Genomic DNA, 16,198 nt, shown 5'->3' with positions numbered 1-16,198 from the left:
CCAACAAGACTCGCTGCTGCTTCTGTTTTTTTCAGAGTTTGTCAATGCGTAATTAATTAATTAACATCAAGTTTCATTTTTTTTGTAATAACTCACCAGCAGCGCTCTGAGGAAATCTCCTGTTTAAACGTCCTCATTAAACATTTAGTTAGGCGTGCTGAAGTGCGATCACTGGCGAGTTGTAAAATACTTGCTGAATAAACCATTTGCTCACTGTTAATGTTGCTCTATTTATGGAGGCCTGCACTTCGGACAGTCTGTTGAGAGAGATGTTCTATCAACACAAGACTAAATGACGTTGAGTAATTATCTGTGGATTCACATTACGAGTTCATGTTTCCAACACAGAAGTCAAAAGAGTATCTAAGCAGTTACATTTACAGGTTTTTCCCCATGTTTGTGAATTTTTCCTGAAAGATAAGTCCTCAGTTATCAATGGGTTTCTATATGTACCCGTTACATCAGAGTTTGTGATATGCTGCCATGTGTGATGAATGGTTCTGCGTGGTTGCAAATCAGGGTTTTAGACCCATTTATCGTCTACTTCAGGCTACAGCTTTAATGCTGTATCTGATCACAGCAGGAACTCTGACCGTGAACTACAAATTCCAGCTCATTTACCACTTCAGTTTAATGACGCAAGCTCCTCAGAACACCAGTCCTATACTGATGGTGTGGTTCTCTAATTGGGCCATGGACAAAGATGATTGTGTCCTCGAAATAAATTCCCCAAATCAAATCATTTTTCTTGAATATGGGTGATTTTGTTCCAAATTGGTCAAATGCCCCTCATGGGGTTCAGCCTCTTTAATCGCCATGTGATGCAACTGTTATTATAGTGTGATGGCTCTCAGATCAGATGTCATCCTGTGCCAGAGCCATGTGCTTGTGCTGTGACTCTTGTTGCCGTTGTTTTTTGTTTTGGTCAAAAGTTGAAGCTAAATCTGTCGCAAGTTTTAAGTTCACAATCAGATTAGGTTTCACAGGAAAGGAAATGTGGACATGTGGCCATGATAAAAGCAGAAGTTCAGAAAACCCCTACAACCATTTTCTATAGTTCATAGTGACTGGCAGCAGGGCAAAATCTACATCATGAATCTGTATCTGTTGTCACCAAGATACTGCAGGATTGATTTTACAGTAGGTGCAGGAACCTCCGTAACCAGGGGAGGGACCTCAACCCTGTTTATATGCATCAATATTTTGAGCTATTTGATTTGCAACAGATGATGAATTTAAACCACAACTAATTTGAAGCACATTCTTTGGTGTTTTCAGTAACATTTGTTATGATAAAGCAACAGGAACAACATTATCGAACACATGATTTCTCATGACTGACTTCGGGGTCGATGTCCAACCAAGAACGGCCACCTGGCTTTGACTGAGGAACCCAGAGATAGGGTTAGATATATCTGTTTAATATTCACTGATCTTCATGAAAAAAATCTAGCCTATTTTGGGGGACTGATATCCATGAGTGTGTGAAAATAGGAGCAGCTTGGTTGAATTTAAGGGAAGTGTTGGGCCTTGGCATAGGTACTGTATGGGCTCGATCTATTTAAGGTGATGAATTATAGTTTCTAAGTTGTTGGCAGGTTTCAACAGAGCAGCTGAAAGATGGTTCAACAAAAGCAGCCTTTTTCTAAAAGTGAACTTTGAGAATTCATGAATATTTAACAGCTAGTTCCTGGATTTCAACTCGTCTCTCTGGTTTGTCTTCCTCGCTCTGCGTTTAGCATTTTCCGATTTCAATATTTCGCCTCAAACTGTTTTTAAGGGAAACACTTGCTTCTCTCCCTTCACACCTGATACTTATTTCACCCTCTTGCTGTTCATCGCTGGCACATACAGTAGCTTACGACACAAACGGGCACCATGAGATCTGCTTCTGTGGTTCACAAACAACCTTATTCATGCTCATGACTCATCCACGCACTCACACACACATATTCAATCTTCATACTCACTGCAGTCTTATACTCAGAGGATCTACGCAGCAAATTACACCTCTATTAAACCATTTGGGGGCTTAATGTGCAAAATGTGTTTTACCTCCATTAAATCATGTGAAACAGCAAGTCTGCATCACTCAGTCAAGAAGTATCCCGATGTTTTTTTTTCTACTCCACGACCAGGTCATCGAATTTTCATTTGCACCCATTGATTTCTGCACTGCACTTCTCGATAATTGTCTTGGTTCTAAAGCTAATTCAGCAGGTCTCAGGTCGGGGTCACGCTGTCCAGCTCACTTCTCTTTCACCCAGGGCAATCAGGGCTTGACTGCAGTCTGTGGTGTTTACTTGAAGTCCTTACACCGGCATCACCGCGCTGCATACTAACCAAAGCAGCCTTACATTTGCTCTACTGTTAATTAATGCCGTCGTGCCTTTCTCATAAAATAAGAAGCTGCATTTTTGTTTGTTTAAGTTCAGTTTGGGTTACAAACAACTCAATAGGACAAGCTGCCCTTTGGACTGTTCAGTGCACACAACCAATTACTGTTTAGATAGCTACCGACCTACAGTATTATCTTTTTGTTGTGAGATTTCTTCAGGAGCATTGTGGAAAAAGGAGATGTATATCTTCCTGTGTACAAACCTTAACACGTCTACAAAGCATGTTACATTCTGATTCTCTTCTTTCTTATGATAAGGAATTTATTGTAAGGCATAAAAAAATATATCATAAGAACTTAGGGTTTCCCCAAAGTATAGATTTAACTTGAGGAATGTGACATTCAAACCTAGAAGAATGTTTAAAAGGGTGCAATCGATCTGCTTTTGGGAACATGTGTAAATCGGGGAAAAAAACCACTGAAATAATCTGTTTTATCTTTGTGGGAAACTAAAGCAGCTCCATCTCTTAGAGAAGAACAATGTGTCTTTGTACCGTATACACGAGCCTTACATTTCCCCTTGGTTATAACTTGATTTGTGCCCACATGTGAAAAACAACTGTGGACAAGGGACTAAAATGTATCTTCAGAAAAAGATTCCATTGGCAGCTGTTTTGGGGCTTTTAATTTCACATGATCTTCATCAGCAGATGGACTTTGACCAGTTGTAATAGAATGAAAAACAGACATTTTTCTAAACTATTTAAAATAGTTTAATTTAAAGTTTTTTTGAGTGGGGAAAACCCCCCCACAACAAATGGACCTTTTGGTGAGATTGTTTTCTTAATTCAGTACGTTAGTGTGGTGTCGTTCATCAGTCTTCACGCCTGATGTCTGAATGAATGAAACTACATGAGACTCTGCAGAGAGGTCAGCCAGTCGAAGTCATGAAAGGACATAATCCCTCCCAGGCTTCCCACCCACTAACCGTGCTGGTTATGTTCATTATGGCCATGCCCGAAAACCCACTCAGGGTGCTTGAAGTCATGCCTCTAGGGTGTGACAGCTTTTTTCCAATGCGTCACTCAGAGTCTTTACATCACCTCAGTGACTGTACCAACCGTAGCATTAGTTCTGTTCTGATAATCACACTGAATGTTGAGTCTGGAGTAGGTGACAGCCTTGCAGTCAGACAAAATGGAGCAGTACCATCGGAAATTGTAGGGGGGGGGGCAGTGTAGCCAATAGTTCACGCAAGACAATCATTGTGCATCAGTAAGAAATTTGTGAGGACAGACATTTTAAGTTGGTAAGACACTACAGGTCCAGGAAATGGGACAAATAGCTGCTTTTCCCTCTTTCCCAAGAGGTCGTTATCACAACCTTCTTCACCTTCGACATGTTCGTGTTGTCAGAAACTCTCAACTCTGCACTGCCCCCTAGTGGATGCATTGCTTAAGAACCATGCAAACGTAAAAGACGCATGGAAGTATGTGCGATGGATATGTCTTTTTGTACGTAAAGGCACCATACATTAGCTTTAACCTTGCTCATCAGTACAGAGGTAGCTGTCAAAGTTTCACTGTGAAGGGTTCAGTGATACCTAGTGGTGAGGTTGCAGATTGCAACTGAATACCCCTGCCCTCGCACCCTTTTCCGAACATGTTGCAGAACATGGAGGGAACATAAAAACACAAAAGGCTGTTCCTCGAAGCAGTGATTGGTTTGTCTGTTCTGGGCTACTGGACAAACATGGCGGACGTGGAGGAGGACCCACTTGTAATGTAAAGAGCTTATTCTGAGGTCATGAAAACACATTGATTCTTAATTTCAGGTGATTACACACACTCATGTAACAACATTACTCATGTAAACATATCATAGATAGAATGCCCCAATTTACACCGGGCCATTACAGGAGGAGAAGGTGTAATATCAGATCCCCCATTCACATTTTCCCAGACAGTCTCAGGAGCTGGCCGCCCTCCAGTCAAAATACCACCTCTGTAACCTCAGGCTATCGTCGCCCCTGTTATGCCCCTGTATGGCAGCAAAGTACATTCCACTACAGTGAGGCCACTGATGTGTTGGTGTTTCCACACTTTCATTTAAACCCCGATGGAATGAAAAAAAAAAAAGTCTCCTGTGTCAGAAAGGCCAGGCACCGCTGTTCTGCAACAAATTATATGCAGAAATATTAAAAAGACTGAGACATAACAACGTCAGATAAGGATGTTTGTTTTAGTTTGTTTGGGAATGTTTCAGATGGGACGAGTGGATTTTTTAAAATCTCATTAATTTAAGCTACGTTCCTCGGTCGTGTGATGGGCCAGAAGTGAAATGAATTTATGAGTTATGAAAACTCAGCTTCAAAGCGATGGTGTTAAATTTGACCTCACATTTACATAGTTACCTCATTACTCCGAGTAAAAGTAAAAATAGAAACACCTTTTTTTCACTGAGCCTCTGTTCTGCAGCATTTTTAAATACCTTGATCAAAGATAGGTGGATATTCAAAGAAGGGAGTTTTTTTCTCTTGGGTTTGTCCGCACAGATTCAGTAAGTACCTGCTGAAACCAACATGCACATGGTGATATCACTCTCAGCTCTCAGTCAGCCATTCACTGATTCATTAATCCACTAAGTTCACTTCACTGCAAACATTAGCTGATAAGATTGTTAAATCAGGGAGTAGGTTATATTGTCTTCGATAAAGTTTGATTAAGTGATAAAATGTTAAAGGCCACACCCTGAAACAATGCAAAACAATCATGAAGGATTTTACTCCATTTAAAGTGTAATGTAATAAAGTTCACTAAAAAGACTGATCAGGGCTACTGAATCAAACAGAGAGATGAATCACTTTCATATCATGATCCTCAAATGAGGATCCTATGAGTTTCCTTTTCACACCACAATTTATGCACATGCACATAGCACCCTGCAGAGCAACAGCAAGGCTATGTTTCCCTGACCTGCCCCCCCCTGTTGTCATGACGATAGTGTTTAGACGCCTCTGTTTGTCACTGTTTGTCACTGTTGTGAAATGAAAAGCATCAGAGCAGCACATACTGTAGGCCACCACATATACACACTATATATAAAACCAAGCAAAACCATCTTCTCTGTGTGAATTAATCATTTTGTAGTCAACTGTTATTGAGTGTAATAATCCTTGTGTGTGTATGGGTTATTAATTCAATGAATGTGTAATTAAAAGATGGATTACTGTAACTTCTTTCTTTCACTTGAGCTCTTGCCCCCCCCCCCCCAAATGTCCTTGCACGGCCCTGGATGTTTGGTATAGAGAGTTGAACGAGAAGGAATCACAGTCCCAGCAAGTCCTGACACATTCTGTTAATGGACTTGTGAAATAAACTCCAGTTTATATGTTGAGTAGTGTGAGGCTCTCGGATCTCACATGTGCCAAAGCCGAACCGGTCTGCTGAAATAAATATAACTGTTGAAATAATAAAGACCTTTTGACAATTATAATGATGTAAACTATACGACCGAGACGACAGCCACTTCCCTGCAGAGAATAATGTGCTGCATCCTCATGCAGGGAGTTTTAATATTAAGGGGCTATAAAAAGCAGATGAGCTCACTTCAGCAGAGGCTTTATGAACTATTTAATATAATTGTGCCATTATAAAAAAATAGTTTTCTGATGATTTAACTATTAAAAGAATAGATTAAAAAACTAAAAAATACAGGATAAAAAGTGCATATTTACTGTATTGTCTTCACTGTCTTTTAAATCGGTAGTCGTTGCTCATGGATTTACCGTTTTAACCCTCTGTGTCAATCCATTTTTACACACACTTTCCTGTGAATACAAAGGAAGAGGAAAAGGAAGTCTTTGTGTTTATCCTCCCTCTGCAGCGGTCACTCCTGTTTTGGAAACGCTCTCTGACCTCTTCAGTCCTGTTCTGTCTTGACCTGCTCTGCGTTTTGACCCCAGCCACCTTAATCTCCCGTGTCTCACTCCATCAAGTGTCTTTTCTTTTTCTTTTTTTAAATAATCTTTTTTTCTTCATCAAACCAAGCCTTTTTCTTTTACTATCATCTCCATCTCTGGCCTTTTTTTCTGAGACGGTCATGCTGTACAGCTCAAGTGAAAACACAGTATAAACAAAATCTTGGCAGGGGATGGAGATTCGAATCCCCCTTCGTTTCTCTCCTTCCATCCAACCAGAGAAAACATGGCCAGGAAAAATCCAGGCTTTATCCCCACCCATCGATACTCCCTCCCATCATTTCTTTCTCCTCCCACCTTTTGGCACTTTGCACCTTTTTTTTTACCGACTGTTATCTCTGTGTGGAGCACAGCTCAGGTTTAAAACAAACACAGCTCAGCACGAAGCTATAGTTACCTGTAAAAACACTGACATGTTTATCGTGGGTTGCCATGTATCAGTTCCTCTTTTTTTACTGTTTGCTCAATACCAGGTTATCAAGAACCACACAGGAAGTGTCAATGCAGCTCACTGTTCTGTGATCTAATCAGCACACAAGAGGCGTCTTTACAGTCAAATCAAACTTTATTTCAATATCGTCCAATTGATGTTAAAATAAAAAAAAAAAGGTCCAACGTTTATTAGAAATGAACTGAGAACTAAATGCACAAGGCAGGTGAAACACACACAACTGTATTTAAATTTTGTCACTTAACCGGGAATTTACTTTCAAAATTTACAAAAAAGTGGAATTATCTCTTCTTGTAACCTATTAACTCCAGATTTTCTACTTAAATGTATTGTACTTCTTATCTGTTTCAGTTCATTCCAGTTCACAATGATTCAGCAGAGGTGTGAAATTTGCTTTGGAAAGGTATTTCAATCTCTCTGAACCATGTGCTCAGTTTACTCTTTATCATTCATTTTATTTAAGTATAGCATTATAGCTGTCTGGCCCTGCTCATATGCGTAGATAACATTTGCAAAACTCCCCTTGGTGGTGCATTCAAGGACATCCTGACGTCCAGTAATTGATTTTCAAGCGTTGGAAACATGGATTTTGTTGTTTCAAACATGAAAAGCTTGGAAATCTAAGATATGAGGTAGTCCCTGAATGCACCAACAGAAAGCATTGCTGCTTTATCATGTTGCAGCAATGTAGCCGATAAAATACAGAAAACTTGTTGTACTGAGATGAACTGAAAGCAGTGGATGTATGGTAAGGCAGGAAATCAAAAAATCTCACGGTTTGTGGAAATGAAAAGCCTGTTTGATTCTAAGGTAGTGACTTAAAGGATGCAAAACAACTGGAATGATGTTTTTAAAAGTATTATGTACAATTAAAAGCGTAGTCGTAAAAAGACACGTTAAACGCTCTGTCGGATTGTCTAATCACTCAGTACTGTTGACGCTCTCTACAAGTGTGTGTATCCTCAACGTGGAGTGTGTGTCGTGTATGTGCACATGTTGTCGTTGGTCCCCGTTTTTTGGTCCAGTTTCGTCTTGAAAGCAGTCAGGTCACATTTCTCCTAATGGCCAAGGTAAGAGTCCAAGTCGCTTCATCCCCGCTGACTGGCCTTTGGGAGGACAGAGGGAGGAGTGTATCGGGGGGAGGGTTACAGCGGTGCTCGGGTTCAGGGGTTGTTGATAATCTGCCTGGGTAGTCCGTAGCCTGTCATGCCGGCTTGAGATGCTCCTTTATTTGTGCCCATTTGCAGGCCGATGACATTTTTGCCTTCACTCAGCTGCTCCTCTGAGAAGTCTCTCCTGTTCCCTAGGGACTTCCTGCACGCATACAAACACACAACCCCAAAGTCATTCCTCAGCACTGAAAAAGAAAGCTCCTTTTGTTTTAACAGGCTAGTTGCATTGAAGGGGGAAAAGCTCAAACTTACTTATGGAACCAATTGGGATCTCCTTTGTAATTCCCATCATGCTTTGTGACTGCCAAACTACCCAGAGACATCAGGGTCCTCTGGACAGCAGCCAGGTCTGAGCCTGAAGACATGCAGCAATCTCAAATGAATGCACGAGGAGACAGTGACACTTCAACCACTCAGTGTGGCTTCATTTCCTTATTTATACAGCTGTAAATCTGCCAAAGACTCTGTTGTAATAACACAGATGAGTTCTGCTGGTCGTCTTACTTTCAAAGAGGTCTACGGTCTGGAACATGTCGGTCTTAACGACTCCATAGGTTTCCGCAGCTTTGAGGAACAGGGAGATCTGCTCCATCTGCTTAAACGGCATAGTGGAGGCCTTGATGGACCTGATGGGCTTGGTGGCTCCGCACAGGCTGTTGATGAGCTCACACAGCACCTAGAGGCGCAAACACAAGGAGGAGACTCTTTTGTTAATATTGTACACGAATGCAAAATTACGATTCTAGATATTTACGTTTATTCAATTCCAACACTCACACGTCCATCCTTGAGCCACTTCTGGAAGCCAATCCTGCCTGGCTCGGGCTGCTCGACGCCAGAGCCACACTGGGAGACGATCCACTCCACCAGCCTCTCCTCCAGCTCCTGGTCGTATTTTTTATCAATCTTACTCTGAACCTCACGGCTCATACCGTAAGAAGGACCGTGGTTTGCCATGCTGATCCTGTTGGAAGGGAACGTTGTCTCTAGGTTAGCAAATAGCTCAGCAAACTTCACTCTTTAAAGTCCTTTTCAATGTGGATATTTAATAGATATAAAAACAGTCCAATTCAAATCCCTGCCCAGCTCACACCCACAGACCTGGCTGACTTTCAAGTAGGATTTAAGTCGCTCTCTTCCTGATGCTTGCATACGCTGCATGGATGTGCTTCAATCTGCTTTTTTTACGAGTTCCTACATAGTTTCAATCCTTCAGAATGAATGTTGCAAATTTTTGGGGCCCTCGCTTCATCCAGGGGCTTTTTTTATTGTTCAAGCGATCACGATTATTCAGTTGGCCGAGATTGAGTCATCTCATCTCTCACCAGGAAGTGAAAAAATATATTTCCTAAAATGTCAAACCACTAACTCAAGCTCGGCAGAGGTGCATGTGTGTGTGTCAACCTCTCTATAATACAGGAGGGCACGTTTAATCATGTTCTTTTTTAATTGCAATGATGTGACGTGCACATTTTCTCACAGTCAGTACCAGAGTGAAGGTTCCTACTTCCATTGCTCAGACCATGCCATTGACATTATTCTATATTCTCTGCACATGGAAGTTTTAAATGCTAAGTGTCTTGAGTAATTACGCCACCGCTGCTCTCTGTACGTCATTATGGTCGGCCTATCTGACTTATTAATGCACTAAGAGCTTCCTGTTAGCTTCAGCAGAGCGGCCCTGCTTCCTGCATCCTGTTTGCTTGCTCAGCTGTCACTTCCTTCCTCCCTCCCTGACAAAGGTAATGTATGTCCAAACAGGAGTCTAAACAAACTGCTGCTTTCACAATGGAAACAGCAAAAACAAAAAGCATGAGCATGAGACGGAACGTGTTAACCACCACGATGCAGTTGCTGCTTTGACGGATTGGAATGAGTTACACAGGCAGTTACACATTTCAGTGACATCTTTTTGCCTTTATATAGATAGATAGTAAAGGAGTGAGAGGAAATAGGGCGTGACAAAGGGAGAATGACGTGCAGTAAATGGTCCGGCCAGCTGGGGGTCAAACTTGTGACCTGCTGCTCAAGGCATATGAATCAATGTTGTGTATGCACCCAATCTATTCAGCTATCGGCTCACCCACCAGTGCCATCTCTGAATGTCTTGCAAAGTAGATAACATATGAAGATGCTTATAGCAGATGGAAAAGTCCCCCCCCCTTCTTACTTTTCTTCATTTCCTGCCCAAGTATGTGTGCATAGATGAGTTCTTTTTTTCCTGGGCTACGTAAAAAAAAAGCTGAACAAATCACGTAGGATTACATGCATCTGTTAAAAATCCCGGCAAACCAAAATTGAATATAAACCATAAAGTACATTTGTGCCCTAAGGCCAGAATGGCACACATCCGTTGCGAAACAGAGGCTTGTCAGTGTTACACAATCTGTGTTGATAGTTTGACAAATCGTCGCTGTGTCCAACAGCTCCGCACTGGAGGCCTGGCTGCCATAGATCACACTCTGTTCATTGTCTGAGGTTGTGCAGGAGAGGCCTCTTCCTGTCCATTAAGTTGTACCAGAGCCAGTTTGTGACAGCAAGCCACTGATTGAATGTCACAAGATGAGCTCATGCCGCTGTCCCTCTTCCAATGGCAGGACTGATTTTAATGTGGAGTTCATAGTTAAGACTAAACACACATGGAGCAGGGCAAGCTGTTCAAACAGAGTGCATGTTCAAGTGTTTGAGTGAGTAAACTCTACGCCTTACAAATCAGTTGGCAGCGGCCGAGCAGTTACTCTGACGCCTCGTAATCTTAGAGCCACAGCTACAAGCCTCAACAATAAAAACCAGGATGTTGATAATGGATGAGTGTGCTGCTAAGGTTACTGACTTGATTTCAACATGGAAAGTAATTATCATGAATTTGGTTCACGTGTAGCTCATACATACACGTTTTCATTTTCAAACAATATATTTAACCTTGTCTCACTTCTGTCCTGCAGTAGTTGTACAATAACCATCCCACCTCACTTTAAATCACCTGGGTGGCCGATGTAAAGTGGTTGTATAACCACTGTAACCTGCTGATAACCAAATGTAACATATAGGGCATAAACTTACACTTCCATGTCTCATAGTTCAGGGGTGGATCCAGGGGCAGGGCCAGGGGGGCACTGGCCCCAACTGAAATCTGATTGGCCCCTTAAGTCCCCCTCTCCTGTCAGTAGTCTTTTTATAATTTTTAAACAAACTAGTCATAAACAATACTAACAATAAATATGTACATTTTGTTAAAGTCTAAATTTTAAAAAGTTTTTGGAAAGTACACAATGTGCTTGACAGAGGAAGAATCTTCAGAATATATTCAATGATGTGTGACTTTGCTCAAAGATATAGAGTTAACAGTAAACAAGCAATGACTTAAATGTGCATCTTAATGAATCAGGAGTAATTCATGGATATTAGACATATAATCGGCCCCCCTGTGTAAATTGTGGCCCCTGATTTAGAAAAATCCTAGCTCTGCCCCTGTCCTAGTTAACTATTCATAATGTCATTGTTAAGTTTGTATTGATCACCTCAGCTGCAGGACAAATTACTGTTACAGTTAGTTAATACTTTCATTCAATTTATGATAATCCGTCAGATAATGGTAAATAAAGAAAAGAAATATTGTACAACTGCTTTCCCACTGAAATACCATTTTCAACCTTCAGTAGTCCAGGAGTCGGAGTGCACGTGAGCTTTTCCATTAATGCTCTGTTTCCCTTGATGCTGGCACTTTTTAATACTTGGCTGCTTCATAGAGAAACTACTTCTCTCTGTGTTAGCACTCTAATCAGCTCCCATGTGCCATTAGAGGGTTAATGTGTCTCACCCAGATGCAACTCCAGCTGTTACTGTTTTATTTATCATCCTCATCACTGGAACCGATTTCCTCTGTATCATAGCATCTTGCAGTCGTCCGTCATGAGATGTTTCACAACTTTCTTGCTGTTGCAACATGGCTGCATCAAGCTGCGTCATGAGGAGCTTCTTTTTTTTAATTTTTTTTTTTTACAATTATTCAGTATCTGAATTAATGAAATCCAATTTGTGGCTCCTTTGGTTCAACAGGTTTGTTCTGAAACCTTCATGATACAGAGGATTTGTAAGCAGTTATCGAACAGAGATCAAAGATCATGTTTCCCTTTGTCCTGCACAATCACAACTGCTGCTGCTGCTGAGCCACACTATAAATTCAATACTCTCTAGTTAAGCCTGAAGATAAGAAGAAGAGCACATGAAGTCACAGTTTCTCAGTTATCTCACAGTCCAAAGCACTCGCCTGCTCATTAAGTTGTACTTTGCTCCATAAATGTGACGACACATGTGAAACACACATGTTCTCCTGCTGTATCCTGAGCTGTCTGGAGCTGATGTTCAGACTATGTATTAAAAGTAGTCAATGACATGTTATTAGACTGCACTGGCTCCACGTTGAGGGGTCTCTGATGTTAGATGTGTCAGGAGCTGAACCGGCGCACGTTTCCTGAAACTGCGAGGCCTCGCATTTTACCCATGAGCTCCTCTGAAGAGAGCTGAGAGTAAGATAAGGAGGGTTTCACAACGCAAGACTTTACAGACTATATAGTGGGTCATTCAGAGGGCATACAAACTGTATAGGAATAAGTAAACTTTAACTGAGCGTTCAGCCTCACTCTCTGTATGACCAAAAATGGGTGATGCATTATACCTCTTTGTTTCCTGTTTCCTGCTCAGCGTGAACCACAAGCACCACAAAGCAACAGAGAAATCTATGTAACTGCCGGTGGTTCATGAGTGAGGCCATGAGGAGTATTACTTACTTTGTGTAGTAGCTTTCAGGTGAGTACAGGTGAGTCTGAGCTTGTGTGGCAGTGCTCCTCCGTTCCTCTTCTTTCTAACGTGCACTGTACAGGAGTGCTGGCGTGAATGCAGAAAACACCCTTGTCTGAAATATATGACTTCACCACATTCAACAGAAAGAGGGAGCAAGAGAGAAAGAGAGAGAGAGAGAGAGAGTGAGAGAGAGGAGAGATACGCCCTCAGGTCCTCTAATTTCACTCTATGACCCGCCCATTTGCTCTTTCTCTTTTTCCCCACTCAAATTGTAATTCCTTATTTAGGAGAAGGACGGGAAGGAAAAAGAGAGCATGTGACTGAAAGAGTTTGGTGTGGTCACTGAAAGGAATTCTCCAGATTTCTCCCTCTAAACCGCCACAGTACAAGAGGGGATTAGGAGGAGAGGAGGGAGGGATGATAAAAATCCTCCAGAACGGTGAAGTGTGTGGGAGTTCGAGTAATTAAAGAGCAGTACATGCAGGAGATTATTTATTGCCTTAATTCAAATGGATGATGTTGGAGGCCTCTGAAAAGAATCTGTCTGAAACTGTACTCGGGCAGCTGTGGAATGTCAACCCCTCCTCTCTGCCGGGCTTCATGGCAAGACACAATAAAGAGGAAGGAGGAGAACAGGATGTGACACATCACATGTTATTTTTCGCCAATGCCACACAACGGGAATGCATGAGAGATGGAAGTGGCTCACGTCCTTGTGCACGGTGTCATTAGGGAAGACACAGCTGTACATCCAGACGGTTTCCATGACAACCAGCAGAGACACTCCTTTCTAGGCATTCCAACCGTGTCAACCGTGTGTCGACAGGAGCAAGTCAGGGGAGGAAAGCTTTGAGACGAAACATTGACATCAGGCGTGATAACACCGTGAGGACTTGGGTAATGTATGAAGTCATCGGCCGAGCCCGTCAGTCATGACAATGTCGGTGGTGAGGCACACTGGGATAGGCTTGCGTCAGCCATGATTTGTGTTACTGCAACACCCACTTATAGAATGTGTCACCAGGGTTACGTCTGAGTTAATGATCACAACCTGAGAGTATATTTTGGGCTGGAGGGCGTTTCCCCTTTCCTGCTCAAAAATCCTGTTTCTACATAATAATAATAATAATAATAATAATATTTTAATATTTTAAGTGATCAAACACATGTAACAATTTGTATTGTATCTCTTTGTAGGATTTTTTGAATTGAGCTATTTTAAAGCTTCCATTTTTTTAGACTACACCCTTTTAATCAACCAATTTTCATCTGATAGGTTTACAATTACATGACGCTTTTATATGATTTAAAGTACCCTGTAGTATATATACTTGTAAAAATGAATAGCTTCATATTGCACAGCTGCAACAGTAAATTGCTGCTCACACATTAATGCACATGGTCATAAAGGCAGTCATTCTGCTTAATGAATATTACATAATGAATATGTCTGCTGGTGATATTTAGGTCAGATTTTGAATCCAAGACTTTTACTTGTAATTGATTTGTTATGTTCTCTGGTGTATCCACTATTATTTAAGTAAAGCCTCTGCACTGGTAATGACCCTGTCTACTGAATGCACAGTGAACCGGTTGACATGGTGTGTGAGGAGTTAGAGGGGGTGTGACTTGGAGGAAAGTTCCTGCTCCACCAGATGATGGACGGCTGTGTGTGTATGTGAGAATATGGGAAACATTATCCAGCAAACCTGTAAATGGTGAAGATACACACAGATGAAAAATTCCACATGTGGGTGAGCTGTGAGCGAGGGGTGGGGGGTGGGCACTCAACATTTCTTTTCAGTCTGTGGTGCCAGCTTGCTTTATCACACGTCCAGAACTCGAGGCGTTTCATGCCGTCTCTAACGTTAGTCATTCTTTCTTGTGTTTAATCTTTGCATCTCACAAAACGCTGCGTTTGCAGGAAAGTGGGAAATTCAGTGTTGGCAGTGTTTTAATCCCCCTGTGAGTTTGTACAGGCGGTTTCTGCACCACAGCAACATCTGGTGGCTCAGGGGGAGCAGCCTCTCACTGCTTCTTCCTCACTGATGTAGCATTAACTCCACAGACATGGTGCAAACAGCTAAAAGCAGCATTATATTCCACACTGAGCAAGAAATGTGTAACATATTATTTTGTTTCACAGGGGTGGAGACGTGTTGTCCTCGTCATGTGCACAGATTTAACAGGTTTAATTTTATTTTCATGTAGATGGACTCGCTGCTGGGTGCTGATGATCCTGCTGGCAGGTGCTAATTGGAAAAAGAGCTGCTCGGTGGATAAAAAACTGTGGTGTCATCATCAGCATGTAGCGTCTGAAGCTGTTCCACAGAAAAAGAAGCTAAATAGATGGAAAAGAAGAACTGAGCTCCAAGGGGGGATTTTTGTTGTTTTCAACCTCAGAATGAATAATTCAACGCTAAACCTATTTTGGGTCAAAACACAAACAAAAAAGATCCTGATGTTCTACAAAATCTTTCTTCACCCATGGTTTCTGATTCTGACAGTTATAAATAATTAAAGTAAAGTGGTCAGAAAATAAACAGATAAATAAATAGATTTTAGCTCCGTGGGGAGGGTCTGTCGGTGAAGCACTTTGGTTCAGACTGAAATAGCTCATCATTAAGATGTGCTAATCAGCAAATACTATCACGCTAACAAGCCAAGACGATGAACATGGATAACGTTATGCTCGACTGTATGCTAGCATTTAGTTCATGCATTCATGTGACTGCAGATCTGCTCCCATGAAGACCGATTTGAAGATTGGACACTTGTAGTAGATATAGAAAATCAGAAGACTAAATCATGGACCACCTCACCAACATCTAATCATTGTCACTTCATTAAAATCACATGATGTAAATAGTGTGTGTGTGTGTGTGTTTTCTTAATGTGCATGTTTTAATTTGTAGTTGAAGCTCTGCATGTGTTTATCAACACAATAAAAGTAATTGAGGTTTAATTTTTTGGAAGCAATCCAAGGATGCTGCTTAATCCTTTACCCATTGATGATATGTTGACTACATTCATTATGTTCAGCAGAGAACTGAGGTCCTGATTATATTTCTGTAATGGCTTCTGTGGCCAAATAGCAGCTTAAAACTGAATGCTAATTGGATTGAGTAGGAGGTTCGCAAAAATGGGTCCCTGCAGAGTAGTCCATTGAAAGTATATTATTATTTTTTTTATTATTATTGTTATTATTATTATATTTAAGTTTCCTTTAACCTGTTTTGAGAACATTGAATTAGATAAGACATGATTCTGCACTTATTTAGGTTCACTGAAAAATGTATTCTATTAAAACACTAAGCTATGCTAATCAGTTAATATGTGTGTTACCAAGTGAAGTACTTTTTTCAGTTGGTAATACATTTTTTTCTTTTTCAGTGTACAGCAAATGGAAAAAAACTACCATAAGGACAAATGATAAAGAAAAGACATGCTGTCTG

The 16,198-nt window shown here is 41.2% G+C and overlaps 1 protein-coding gene across 1 annotated transcript in view; it reads right to left on the bottom strand.

Annotated features, from left to right (window-relative positions):
• Nucleotides 1-6,863: 6,863 nt before the first annotated feature.
• The window catches only part of LOC118122256 (gap junction delta-2 protein), a 34,154-nt gene continuing 24,819 nt past the window's right edge, over nucleotides 6,864-16,198 (bottom strand). The window contains 7 exon segments of the mRNA XM_047343573.1: nucleotides 6,864-8,082; nucleotides 8,193-8,295; nucleotides 8,445-8,616; nucleotides 8,718-8,904; nucleotides 12,402-12,463; nucleotides 14,965-15,006; nucleotides 15,008-15,064. Of these exon segments, the coding sequence (XP_047199529.1) occupies nucleotides 7,932-8,082; nucleotides 8,193-8,295; nucleotides 8,445-8,616; nucleotides 8,718-8,904; nucleotides 12,402-12,463; nucleotides 14,965-15,006; nucleotides 15,008-15,064 (774 nt within the window). The 3' untranslated portion in view covers nucleotides 6,864-7,931.

This window comes from Hippoglossus stenolepis, chromosome 15 (assembly GCF_022539355.2).
Source record: "Hippoglossus stenolepis isolate QCI-W04-F060 chromosome 15, HSTE1.2, whole genome shotgun sequence".
NCBI classification, from domain to species: domain Eukaryota; kingdom Metazoa; phylum Chordata; class Actinopteri; order Pleuronectiformes; family Pleuronectidae; genus Hippoglossus; species Hippoglossus stenolepis.
The sequence above is the reverse complement of the archived record's forward strand: the minus strand, read 5'-3'. Positions and strand labels throughout refer to the sequence as shown.